General features: G+C 35.7%; 1 protein-coding gene across 1 annotated transcript; it reads right to left on the minus strand.

The window, feature by feature from the left end:
* Window positions 1-12295: 12295 nt before the first annotated feature.
* LOC118750909 lies at window positions 12296-12800 on the minus strand. The gene is made up of 2 exons (XM_036485651.1): window positions 12585-12800; window positions 12296-12510 (listed from the first exon to the last, which is right to left on the minus strand). The coding sequence occupies exons 1-2, from the start codon at window positions 12697-12699 to the stop codon at window positions 12296-12298; spliced, it is 330 nt and encodes a 109-aa protein (XP_036341544.1). The 5' UTR covers window positions 12700-12800.
* Window positions 12801-14249: the final 1449 nt, after the last annotated feature.

Raw genomic sequence — 14249 nt, forward strand, 5'->3', positions numbered from 1 at the left:
TCAAGTTACACATAACTCGTATAAGCGTTTAAGGCATTGGGCAAACGGTGAGGTCTCTTGTGCTTGCGCACAGTTGCTGTTATTACAATTTTGCATTTCTTTTAAAAAGTAATAGCGAGCATGCAATAGTCGTTACCTATGGATGTGTCCTGATTGTCGCTGAAGTGTCTAGGGTAGCCGAATTTCCTGAATTTTCCAGAATCCGGAAGTATCGGCGGTAATTTTACTGATCGAATATGGCCTACATGGCTAATATATGAATTTAATTTATTTTAGTATTCTTAGTTTTCGATACCAAACTGAACCAACTTCCGAAATATCAAAGTCGCTGGTCCCTAGTGTTGCCAAGGATATGGATGCATTATTTAAGACGATTTTTTTTTGCGAACTTTAACAAATTGCCAATTCTCTGGTCTAGGGTAGTTGAGTCGGGACCTGTTTATTGCTGTTCCCTTTTCCTATTTTATGCCGTTACCAAATCTAGTTCTGTTCTTAAATAGTTGAGATAATGGCACATTTGTTCCATGTCGCCCGGTGGTAATAATACTCCTGATTTAGCCAACACATCTGCTCATTCGTTTCATCCTATTCCCTGGGGTGTTCTGGCACCCCGAATATAAGTGACCTGCTGACACAAAGTTCATCTATTCGATCTCCGCATTGTCGCAAACAAAGTGAGTTTATCATCACTGCTGCAAATGCTTTAATCACCGCCTGGGTGTCAGAGTTAGCAGAGACTAATTGATTCGGGCGTAAATTTCGGCCAGACAAATATTTCAACAGTAAGTATCCGGAACTTTCAATCTTAGCGCCGACTTTTCTTTTCAGTTTTTTTGCAACTCATCTTACTCGATACAGGTTTAAAGTGCTCCTATAATACATAGACCTGAAACTCTCTGTACACCCTTAAGGTACTTGACATACTCTTCCTTTGTAATGCCGTCCACCAAACCAAACCAAAAAAAAAACATAACTTCAGTGAGTGTGGCGGGCGGATAAGCTCTATGTCCTATCGAGAGATTTCTTGCTTCTTTCACATTTAACCTCCACGTCAGCTTACTGTTCATAATGACTCCAATATACATATTTCGTAGATGTTTTAGGAGTGGTGTAATATTTTCCAGTTTGGATTGAGGACAGGTCGGAATCTTTTACTTTTTTAAAGTCCCTCTTATCTACGTTCAACTCCAATCTCACACTCAAATCGCGTAGAATCTTATTACGAGAAAAATGTTCACATCAATGGAGAGAGAACGCCACTTTTTGTGGTGCCTCTGTTCGCCTGCCGCGGTGAGTGAATGACAAATGAGAGGACTAATGCCGATTGAATCAAGACCCTCTAAGATAGCCTTTGTAGAGACATTGTTAAGGGCTCCTGATATAATAAGGAAGCCGCCCATTTCATATTCTTCGTAATGTATTAGAGCCTTTTCTAAATATATGTAACATCACACCATGAAGAGCTGTCTTCGTGGATTTTCCCTTCTTATAAGCGTGCTTAGCCGCATGAGTAACCTCTTACATAAAGTTTGTTTGTCCTAGAAAGAAATAGTTTTTTTATATTGAACATTTTACTGATATTTTTTATGCAAATAAAATAGAAAATCATTTTTCTTAGTCGCAAGTTTGAATAAGCATTTGAGTAAAGATTACTATGTGGATGTTTATGTAGATGTTTAATTTACCCGAACCTTGAAAAGATTTTTTTTCGCCTTTGAAATTGAAGCAGGCATCCGTAACCACATGGGCCATCATCAACTCAAGCATCAAGTTTAACAAAAACGACCTGTCCGACGTAGTCAACCATGTGACAATTCAACAAAATTACCCAACCACTTAACTTTACCATTGCCAACCCCATCTGCACTATAAGGCATTACCTTTCAACACTGCGCTGCTGACAGCAATTTCACATCTTCACTGAAGGTAATTGCGCACTCGACTCCGACCGCCCACGCAATTACACTTGAAAATTCATTTCGATGCAATGGTACTCGTATTACTATCTGCAAATATGTGTGTATGTATGCATATACATAAATATATATGTATGTATATATACTACTTATGCTCGAACCCACAAGTGTCCACCTGCAGTATTTTACGTGATCTGTAAAGCTGTAAAGTCAACGCTAAATTGCTTGCTTGCTGCGGATGTGGCTACGGATGTTCTCATTGGCGCATGTGGTACATAGTGCGCCTTAATTTAGGCAACAACTATTAGTAACATTGCGCATTTGATGCGACTGCAATGCATGCAAACATAGCAATGAGGAGCGAGTGACCGACCGACCGACCCTGCGGTTGCCGACTACTAGCGAATGTAAAATGTGATTTTTGAGAAGACTGCTCCCTTCAATTTTCCATTGCTGCTCAAAAATTTTTGTGGTGCAAATCTGCCTGCTGATCCTGCACGAGCCCAGTTAGGCGGTCCCTAATTGCATTGCGCTTTGGCGGAGGGAAAGTGGTAAATGCGAAGGACAAATATATATTTATGTAGGCCTTAAAAGCTGCAGGGGATAGATCGATAGGTTTTTTTTTTTTTTTTTTAACTTTAAATAAAATTGAGCGTCAATCGCTGGCATGCCCAAAATCCGCCCAACTGCCAGCTACATGCACATATCGCCGGTACTTTGGTAAAACCTAGTATCTCAGAAATGATTCGTATATTCTAAACTAATTCAAAATAGGCCTTAAGATACTACGATTTATTGTATATTATTCTTAATTATCTAAAAAGCACTTAATCTTAAATATTCAGTAAAAAAAAAGTTATTAAAAATTATTTTCTGTTATTGATAGAGAGCTTTATGTTATAGAGTGCTGTGTGGGTGTTTATTTTGAGATACGAAGTTTTGCCAAAGTACCGCAAATATACACACATGCATACGTAACTGCAGGGAAGGGTGTGCTCGCAAGTGCCTGCAAAATGCCTGTAATTGTGGTTGTTCTGGCATGCAACATGCATTGACAGCTGCATTAGTAAAGCTTCACCGCCTGCACGGGCACACAGATGACCTCATATGTATGAAAATATGTACACTAGGGTGACTATAAGTGTACAGAATAGGAGGATCCTACGTGTAATTCTAGCCAAATTTTCCGAAGGAACCATGGGTGTAAAACGGTGATGGGCTGCTTTTTATATATTTTGTATAGTCGCGTTCAGAGTAAACGCTCTCTCTGCCCATCGCTGGTCTAAAATCAATTTGGAGTTTACCAAATGGTGAAAATAGGTTTCGTAGAAAGTTTGAAAGTTTTCACTGTTGTGCCCTCTGGTGGAAGTTTTAAGAAAAAGATAAGTTCCGAAATGGATTTCGCATTCTCAAAAAAAAAAACCCTAATAGCCTGTTTTGATACAAAATTTACGACACTAAAGCAAAATGGTAAGAAATCTATTTTCGCAATTTGGCAAACTCCAAATTGATTTCAGACGCATGGATTCTTCTGCAATTTGCTTAGAATTACACGCAGAATCATTCTGTGCTAAACGCCATAGTCGAAAAAATCTCCCATACAAATTGGCTCGCCCTAATGTACATATATGAAGTCTATATTCAGTGCCCTAAATGTTGTCGGCCATTGAAAGTATATTTCTCTTCGTTACACTCAGACTTTTCTACATTGTTTAAGCTGGGATATCTATGTATATGTATGTAACTACATGTTTGTTCGAGGCAATTTTGGACGCACCGTCACCACTTTAGGATATCCTCTTACCTTCGGGGAAGCAAGCACGAGGAATTTAAATGTCACAGGTGGTGTTCCGCGAGGCTTCGTGCTCGGCCCATTACTATGGAATGTCATGTACGATGGGTGCTGCGCCTTAAAATTCCCAACGGAGCCAAACTAATCGGATTTGCGGACGATATCGCTTTAGTCGTCACTGTTTATCATCTTAGCGAAACTTTCGAAACAGCAAACGAAACTATAGTGTCCATTCTGTCGGGGCTTGTGCAAAATGGACGTCAGCGCGCAAAGCAAAAAAACAGAGTCATTGCTCTAGAGCTACAAAACTATCGATGGTCATGTCCTTCACAATAAAAATCAGCGACCACAACATTACTACGCTACCAGCAGTTAAATACCTGATTATCTTGATAGACAGGAGGAATCCGACCCCTTATGCGACTTCTGTGGAGAAGACGCAATAGAAGACGTCCACTACGTTTTTTTTTTTTGAGTGTGGCGAATTTAACAGCACCGGACGCAAACTTCGCGATATATCTGGCATGAACTAGATACATGCCCACATACTTGGATACATGGAATACATGGGTGGGCAAGTGACGCAATAGCAGAGGCGATGAAGAGGCTAAGGACCTTTCCATCCACGATGTAATGCTTGACGGCGGCCCCGTGGGGTGAGGATTTCGATGAAACAACAGGCTTGTCCTGGTTTCATAGGGCCACTTGAGGGTAGTGGGCTATCACAACGCCCCTTAAAAAAAACATGTTTGTTCGAGGAAGCTTAAAAGAGAAGTAATCCCTGAACCGGGTGCATAAAATATACGGTGTTAAAGCTGGCAATAGCACATCCACTCTGACTTTCATCAAGAAGGAAAGCTGTTACTAGTCCCAAAATCTGGAAAGCCATCAGGATAGTGCCTAATTTATTGGCCCATCTACATATCTAATCTATATAACAATTAATCTATCTTATCTATTTATCCAACCGATTGTCGAAACGTATTGAAATAGAGATCCTTTCTAATGACGGCGTATCGATGAATTGATTCGGTTTCAAAGAGAGAAATCAGTATTCACAGTTGTTCAGCTTACACGAACGGCTATAAAGAATAATCTCTGGCTTGGAGGCACAAACGATTCAGTGCACCTGACCTAAAAAATGCATTGAACATAGAAATTGGGAAACCCGGCTGTGATCGGAGTATCCGACTGCCTTCGAAGGCATGATACCGAACTGCTCTCACTCAAGAAGGCTCTGCTACGACACGGCCTCGGGTCCGTAATTGGCACATTGTTGCGGAGCAGCATGCATGATAGTGTTTATAGAGTTAACCGAAAACTAATCGGCTGGTATAGTCGTAAATTTAATTACTAAACACTACAAAATTAAAAATTTAAATCCATCTATTGAAATCTATAATTAAAGGCTCCGTCCAACCGAAGGGTCAGCGTCTTTTGTAAATTGTGTATTAGACTTCATACTTGTTTCCATAAGAAGTGCTAGCCAAAAGTCACAGGTCGGACTTCTTGTCCGCTAGTGTAAGTGGAGTTTTTTTTTTATTATAAATAAAAAGTCAATCACCCAAATTCTTTGCCTTGTCATTATCAAATACAAATAATTAAAAAAAAAAAATTATAGTAGTGAGAAATATTTTTAAGACATGCCTGGAAAATTAAAATCGTCAGAATTGTGGACATACAGATGTATGGTGAAAATTAAAAGAAAAACAAACTTTGCTGCAAAAAAGCTAAGCTCACTTTTTTCGATATTTTCTAAAAACCCAAAAACCAAAAATAAATGTAGGTTAAACCACAAATTAAGAGACAATAAAAACGCCATCCATCTCCCGAGACTAAATTGAGTAAAAGAAAAATAGACAACATTCTGTTATTCGCTCCAAAAAACGGCGCAATTCTTTTCGATGGCGCTTTCTACATAATGCACATACATATGTATGTGAATATGTACATATGTATATGCGTTACCTTCGCTGGCAAGTTCGTTACATGCTACTGTGTATTTTATTCCAGTTTTGTTTTATTTTTATAATCAAATTGCAATCGATCGAAGCCATTGCGAAAGTGTGTGCCATTTACAGAAATTTCCTGCCAGACGCAATGACGCTGATAGTCACTCTTTCATGCTTGACAGAGCACAAGCAATGTGGGGACACGAAAATGCAAAAATCAGAAAAATACAGCTCCATATTATCAAATGGCTATCTTTAACAGCAGAGTTTAATACGAAAAAAAATCCGATGAAGTCTATTACTTAGAATTTTATTGCAAGTGCTTTAAATGTTACGGTAGCCTTACCAAACAGTACATAAACATACTTACATATGTATGTACATATATACGAGTACAAAAGCAACTTTCATTTCCAACACTTTGCCGCAATTCGACTACAACATTAATTAATAATCTTTTTACTAAAATTGCAAGTATCTTCGAAAGTGTTAGTCCTACATAATTTGTAATTTTTTTGCATAGAATCGAAGTAAGCTAAGAAATTTTTTTTTACCACTTGAACTTTGATGCACTTGGACGAGATATTGAGCAAAAATTGTCATATTTCACACAGATTGCCATATTTTTGCTATTACCAATAAAAATTCTAAAACAGCGGATTTTCGGCCTACGTTAATGTACATATATATGTGTGTACATATGTATATAAAAAAAAAGTAATTTTCTCAAGAACGCTTTTAAACCCTTGGCAATTAAGTTGCCACAAAAAATAAAGCTTAACGAACGCTCAAATGCGGTGCAATGCAATAACATAAAAATAACCGAACCGCAAATTATACGCGCGAAGCAGACGGCCCCGCCATTCACATACATATGTACATATTGTATGTACTACATGAGTATATGTCGAGGAAACGTAAAGATTGGCAATAGAAACTAAGCTAATAAAAAATTCGCGGTAATGGCTTTGCAACCAAATTATACATGCATACATATTTACATATGTTTGTATGTTCATGCATACTTAATTTTCATATACTATACATAAGCATGAATATTAGTACTCTTGCATTTGAAGACCAGAGTTCACGAAGGGATTGAGTTATTAAAGCCCTGTATCAAGATGCACTCGTAAAGACATAATATGATATAGAATGTACATACCAGGGACCGTAACGGTTATAAGTTTTATTATAAAAATCACTTTTTAATCGTTATTAACTGAGAAATGACGATTATTTTCCGAGCAAAAAATAAAACTTAAAACGTAACGATTATTTTCCGAGCAAAAAATAAAACTCAAAACCTAACGATTATTTTCTGAGTAAAAAATAAAACTCAAAATATAATGATTAAACTTGTACGCTTTGTACACGTGGCAACGCAAGCACTTTTACACCTAACCATACTTTTTGCTAGGTGTAACTGTACCTTTAGCCAAAATAGGTTGCCTTGCGAAACAAAAAATATATACATACGCATTAGCGTACACAAGGGGTGGGTTTTGGGGTTGAAACCCCCCCCCCCCTCCCCCCCTAAGGCTGATAACCTCAAATACAATCTGTATCTTAAAGCTAAGAATCCAGCTCTCAAGGAAATTATAAGAAATATTTATTATAATTTCTGTTGCTTGAATAAAATTTCTTTTCCATTTCTCCTTGAACTACTATCTTTCTAATAAAAAAAGGATTATTGAAAACGGTTCACGTGGTCCAAAGTTATGTATTCCGGCGAGATGATAACCTCCCTTTTTTTTGAAGTCGGTTAAAAGCGTTTGAGTTCTGTTAATCTTATGTAAATAAAGTGCAGTTTATGAATTTTAAAACGTTTATTTATTTATTACATACTGTACATAAAACTTGCATAAATGTATTTTAAAGAGGGTATTATCTGAAGCAAATTTTCAGTATTTTCCGGTGATATATCTTCAGAAATATAACCCCCCTCCCCCCCCCTTTAAAATATATTCTTGGGTGCGCCCCTGTACATACGTATTCCCCCTCATAAATTTTCAGACTAAGACACTGTCTCGTACAAATTGCCATTAAAACGTAACCGCCGAATTGGCAACTTTGTAAAGCAGCAATCGCCATGCAAACTAAGGCAGTTGTCGAGCGTAAAGCTGAGCTGAGTTGAGGAGCAACGCAAATGTAATTTTAAGCTTGACAAATTGCAATAAAGCATGCAGTAATGCATTGGGCGAAAAATAGCAAAAAACATTTACATGCATAGCATTGGAAAAGAGTGCATAAGAAACGGTATAATAAAATGCAAACCGACACAAACTTTTGTAAAACAAAAAGAGTGATTCCTTCGCACACACACACACACACACACACACACACCCCATATGACGTGGAAAATGTGTGTGGAAGCCCTTAGTCAAATTAGGGTAGAGCATCAGCAACACGCTCGTAAAACCTAGATAGAACAGCACCAAAAACGAGCCAGCTGTTGCAAGTAATAAAACTGCAAATCCAGTGCATTGAGGAATTTCACGAAAACTTCTCGATATGAGCTTGTGTGTGTGTGTGTGTGTGTAGCTGCACAAAACTATCTCATGCGCATTCATGGCACCAGTGTTGCCAGAAAAAATTTCGTTTGGAGCCAAATCGGGCGAAAAAGAAAAACTTAAAAGAGCTAAATAATGCTAATAGTAGCTAAAATGAAGAGCTATTTTTTTTTTAAGTTGAGCATTCGTTGACATAAAGTTGCTTTTACATTTTATATTAAACTAGATTTAAGAGTTCATAGTGGAGTCTGCATTTTCCCGTGAATACAAATGTATGTTTTTCCACTGCCTTTCGAAATTTGTAAGTCTATCAACGCTTAAGTTTTGGCTTTCCTCTTCCACCATGGCCGCCTGAGAGAAAATACACCGTCTGAGCTTATCGGAGCTCGAATTACTGCCCTGTATGGTTTGTGTACTCCCGCGCACGTGATAGAAACTAAATGACCTGCTTGCCCATTTTTAATTAGCTTAAGCGCCATTTGCATTAGGAATGCAACTTTTTTAAGTATTAATCGAAATAGAATAACATAAAGGTATCGAAAATAGCCTGAGATCACCAAAGCCAAAGGAATTTTATTCAACACTTGTACAATGAAATTACAGATTTTTATACCTTTCATGAGCATGAAATGGTATTATAACTTTGGTCCGATGTTTGTAAGTACCAGAACAAAAAGAGATAGACCCATTAAAATGCATACTTATATGATCAGAACGTCGAGCTGAGTTGATTTAACCATGTCCGTCTGTCCGTCTGTCCGTCTGTTTGTATGCAATCTAGTCTCTCAGTTTTCGAGATATCCTGATCAAATTTGGTACGTGGGTGTATTTTTATAATGTATTAATCATTTGTCGGAACCGGAAGAATCGGACCACTATAACGTATAGCTCCCATACAACTGATTGTTCAGATATGAGATTTTTCGTTCTAATTTCTCCATTTATGCAGCTACGAACATGAAATTTTGCAGCACTTGCACCCATTATAAACAGAATGCTTACAGTGAAAATTACAAAGATCGGTTCACTATAACCTATAGCTCCCATACAACTGATTGTTCAGATATAAAATTTTTCGTTATAACTCCTCCATTTATATAGCTGGGAACAGGAAATTCCGCACTGTTTTCAATAATTATCAACAGAAAACTTACAGTGAAAATTAAAAAGATCGGATAACTATAACCTATAGCTCCCAAACAGCTGATTGTTCAGATATGAGATTTTTCGTTATAATTCATCCATTTATGTAGCAAGGACCATGAAATTTCGCACCATTTTCACTCATTATTAACAGAATACTTACAGTGAAAATAACTAGGATCGGGTGACTACAACATATATCTTCCATACATCTGATTGTTCAGATATGGGATTTTACTGTAAAACCCCTTTATTTGAACAGCTAAAACCGATAAATTTCGTAAGATATTTTATAAATAATAATACTAAGTCTACTTAGAAAATCGTCAAAATCTATGCTGTATCTGTATGCTTTATCACCTATAGCACTGATTGTTCAGATACCAGTTTTTGCGATATATCTCCTTTATGTAGGAAACTAAACCCAATAAATTGTGTTACCGGTTTACATACCGATCTCATAGCAGTGAAAATCACTTCGATTGGTGCCATATAAAGTATATCTTCCATACCTCTGATTGTTTAGATGCGATTTTTTATATAAGTATGTAACTCCTCTATCGATGTATGCAGATGTATTCAAAATCAGTAATCTGTCAAACAAAAATTTGCAGACGTTCATGAAAGTTATGAAGCCTTCGGCATAGCCGAAGACAGCGCTGCTCTTACTTGTTAATTTTAATATATTGCCAAATACAACTAAAACTTTCTGGAGCTAAGAAAGTGCTAAATAATTTTTTTTAAAGAGCTATGAGATTAATCCCAATTTTCGGAGCTGAATAGAAAACTAAAGAGCTAAATCTAGCTCCAAAAGCACCAAAATGGCACACATGTGTATGCTATATATGACTGCAATGCCACAAAGGTAGTAAAAGAAGCGTAGCGCAGGGCAAGCGGAGCGTATTGGAGAGCGAAAGCACAGGGAGTAAAAAAAAGGATAAAAAATAAAAGCTCAAAAAAGCGTATATTTCATGCCAACCAGGGAAACCATCTCGTGGGGAATTCCCCGATTTGCGAGGAATTTGAGTTTGCATGGGGAATGGGCCGTTTTTTGTGGGGAATTTCAGTTTACGTGCACAATCGAGAGACTGACTGCTTTTTGTGAGGAATTAGGTGTTAACTAGTTTATTCTTTCTGGCTTCACCGATTTTATAATGAGGTAAAAAATGCAACTGCAACTAAAGTACTGATTATGCAATCCTGCAAATTATACAAATAACCGTTGATTTAGAATTTTTCTTGTCGGATTTGTGTTAACATAACGAATAAACACACTTTTTTATGTGGATGAAAACCGAAACACCTTAAAAAAAAAAAAGTTTAAAACAAAAATTTTTAGCCACTTTAGACTTGCATTAATAGAATTGAGTGGGCTACAAAACTGCATACTCAAAATCTTTCTAGAAAATCGAATTAAAATTACACAATGCCTGTTAATGAATTAACTATATTTTTATAAAAAAAAATGTAAATCAAATTAATAACAAAAAAAGATAATTGTGAAAACTTGTCAAAATTTGGCGCGACTAAAATTTTTTCGACCACTATATGTGTGTAAGCATTATATGTAATTTTTTTTTCTTTATTTGTTAACTAACTTTATAAAAGTTTGGTTTAATCTCTGAATACATACATAGCTGAATGGGTGGGGAATTTTACGAAATTTCTGGCAAAATCGGGGAATTTCATCGTCGAAATCGGGGAATGCTCAAAAATGAGTGGCAATGTGTCGTTGTTTTTTGCAATAAACCAACCAGTGTGCTAGTGTTAGCTAGTTGCTTATGTACAAATGTGCAAAAGCAATGCAGCAATAAATGTGAAAACTATACTGCATTAAGGTGGAGCGAAAAAAATCTATTTTTCGATTTTTAACTTCTATTAGTACGGAAAAGTTGCGTAATATGATCATACTGAACCGTTTGAAATCATTTTCTGATCGGATAATATTCACGGTCGCCACAAGAGCCTTGTTGTTTAGAAAAATCTCCCAAATTGTGGTTGTTTTATATCTTTTTTTAATGATTCCTTGAAACATTTTGGTTGTGCAGTTCTGTAGCTCATTACACTTAAGTATAATAAAATGCCAGTTTCAAGTTGCTAAAAAATCCATTCAATGTGATCACGTTACGCAACTTTTCCGTACTATTCGAATTTTGAAAACGTAAAATTCATTTTTTTTTTTCGCTCCACCCTAATCTATGCGCATACATACATACACACATTCCAAAGCAGCAGTGATGCGTTTTTGTGGAGAGGCAAATGGCTTAGTTGTGGTTGTTATTTTTTTGTATCAGTGGAAAATTCAAATAGTTATGAGGATAGAATGTAGAACTACATCATTCGGTTTCCTTTTTCCTTTTTGCATTCCAAAATACTAATAATAAAAGTTCAAAGAATATTTTGGCATGGTAAATCAGCGCAAAAGAATTTGTGCGCAACAATATTCAAGTGCTTCCAGAACATATGTATGTAACTATATGTATACATAAATACATGCATATGCACTCAGCAGGCGACGGCACACAGTGAGACAACGCCGGCATTAAATACAAGGAGTCATTGTAGAGCTCTGAAATTTTGCACAGGTTATTTTTGAGACAATTCCAGTTTTTAAAAAAAAAATTAAGAAAATTCGCCCACTTTTACGCCCACCTGCCATACAGTCGAAATTTGTAAAATGCCGTATTGTCCGTAATACTTTAGGTATAACTTTCAATTTTCGTATACTTGAATGTTATATAGTTACAAACATTATTTGAAATAAAAATTGAACTTTGGCCCACTTTTAACCCCATCACCCATACTACCTCAACATAAAAAGTGCCATATTTTCTAAAATATATTAAATACAACCTTCAAATTCGATATTACTGTAATTTATATCATTTAAAATGTTTCATGCAAAAATTACAATAACACGCCCACTAATACGCCCACCTCCCATTGAAATGCAATAAAAAAAAAAACAATATTTTTTTTTCATTCAATCAATAATTTTTTAACATCATCATGGTATTCTAATTTTTTTAATTTGTTTCTCATTCTAAATGAATTAATATAAGGATCTGATGATATTTGCAAATAGGGCATTACATCTTCATTCGTAGAAATACGTGAATTTTTACGAGAATGGAATAGCCTACAGTTTCTATACTCCTTATTCATTGCTTCTTGCGCTTCTTCGGATAACATTCCTGTAGCAAAAAAAAAAGTTAATATTAAATAAAGTTTAAAAAAATACTTTCAAAAATAAAAATTGCAAACAAACCTATTGGCAATATAGCCTCAGATACCATTTTGCTGCCGTGAATGAGAACTTTATGCACAGTGATGGGCATGTAGTACCAGCCATAAAGCTCTACATATAATTTTGCAGTGTCCATGCAATACGTATGGAATTTACCAACATCTATATTTTTACTACTATTTATAGTATTTAATATAATTTTAAAGCGGTGAATTAAGTCTACATTTACACCAGTTATGTCAGCGGTTATTTCTGGATGTTCAAAAAATCTTCTTCTGGTTGTTCCCATGCCTTGTTTCACCACATCGACTTTTAAGCCCAGAACTAATTTGAAATTTTTTTTCATTTCTGTTTTAACAGCTTCTTTCTGTTCTTTTGTATCTTTATTTGTCCTCCACGCTTTGAAACTTTTATTATAACCGAGATGTAATATACATTCCATGAATTTTATTCGAGCATGTAGCGGCGAAATTCCAAATTTCAATGCTTCAGCTGAATTTGTTCTCAAAATAACTGCATCCAAATTATTCATTTCAGTAGGTTTTGCTCCACATATGAAACAAACAGCCATCGAGCAATTCTTACTGACTGTTGTTGCCACTTTTCCGTCAATCATCGTCATAGTTAAACTATGAGATATCGCAAACTTTTTGTTGAACATTTCGAATTCTGTCGTTTTTAAATTTTGAATTTCTGCATTTACACGATTTACTTCATTGTTAATAACATCTGCTGCTAATATCTTGCACTATCAATTTAAATTAAAAATTATGCAACTATCTAACCCAAAGTCAATGACCTTCAACAAAATTATCTATCAAATTAATAACGTAAATAAAATTTATGTAAACAAGAATATTTTTATTAAAACATAAATGATCTTTAAAGCATAATTCTGAATAACTAACAAAAAACAAATGTAATTTATTACTATTCTCTTGCACAATAAGTGAATAGTAAACAATTAAAAAAAATAAAAGTAAAAAGTTGTAAACATGCTATTGCATGCTAACATACGTATAGCGACAGAATGTGCGCGTTACGTACTTTTTGTAGTTTTTTGTATGTTTAATGTGCTTTTGCAAACTTTTGCTATATGTCCTCTACTTTAAATTAAAGCTGAGACTTCAAACTTTCATTTGGTATAAGTCTGCACCTAGGGCGAGGGGCTGCTCTATATTTCCTAGGCCATTGAAAATGCAAAATGTTCAATTTTTGCACCACAATTCTGTTGTTAAGAAAAAAAATTTTGTTTTTTTTTAAATTTATTTTTTCATTTACTCATTCTACAATAACTAAATTAATTAAAAAAATACTTTAAAGTTACATTTATTATGTATTTTTATTTTAATAAGCTTTTGATTATTACATATTGAACTAAAATATTTCAAGCGCGTTGGCATACCTCAACTTTGACTTGCTCTAGACCAAAAAGTAATGAAGTTATGAGGCTGAAATTTCAGGGAATTGTTACTCATATATCTGTTAATATACTGTGAAACCATAGACCAGGTATTCACAATACGCCAAATCTTGGAAAAGACCCGCGAGAAAAGGATCGACACTCACCACCTATTTGTCGACTTTAAAGCCACTTTTGACAGCACTAAAAGGAGTTGCTATGTCTGAATTTGGCCGCTATGTCCCCTCAAAACTATACGTTGCGCAATACCACCAGCTCCGGCA

This window comes from Rhagoletis pomonella, unplaced genomic scaffold, assembly GCF_013731165.1.
Source record: "Rhagoletis pomonella isolate Grant_MI unplaced genomic scaffold, Rhpom_1.0 Rhpom_scaffold_00447, whole genome shotgun sequence".
NCBI classification, from domain to species: Eukaryota; Metazoa; Arthropoda; class Insecta; order Diptera; family Tephritidae; genus Rhagoletis; species Rhagoletis pomonella.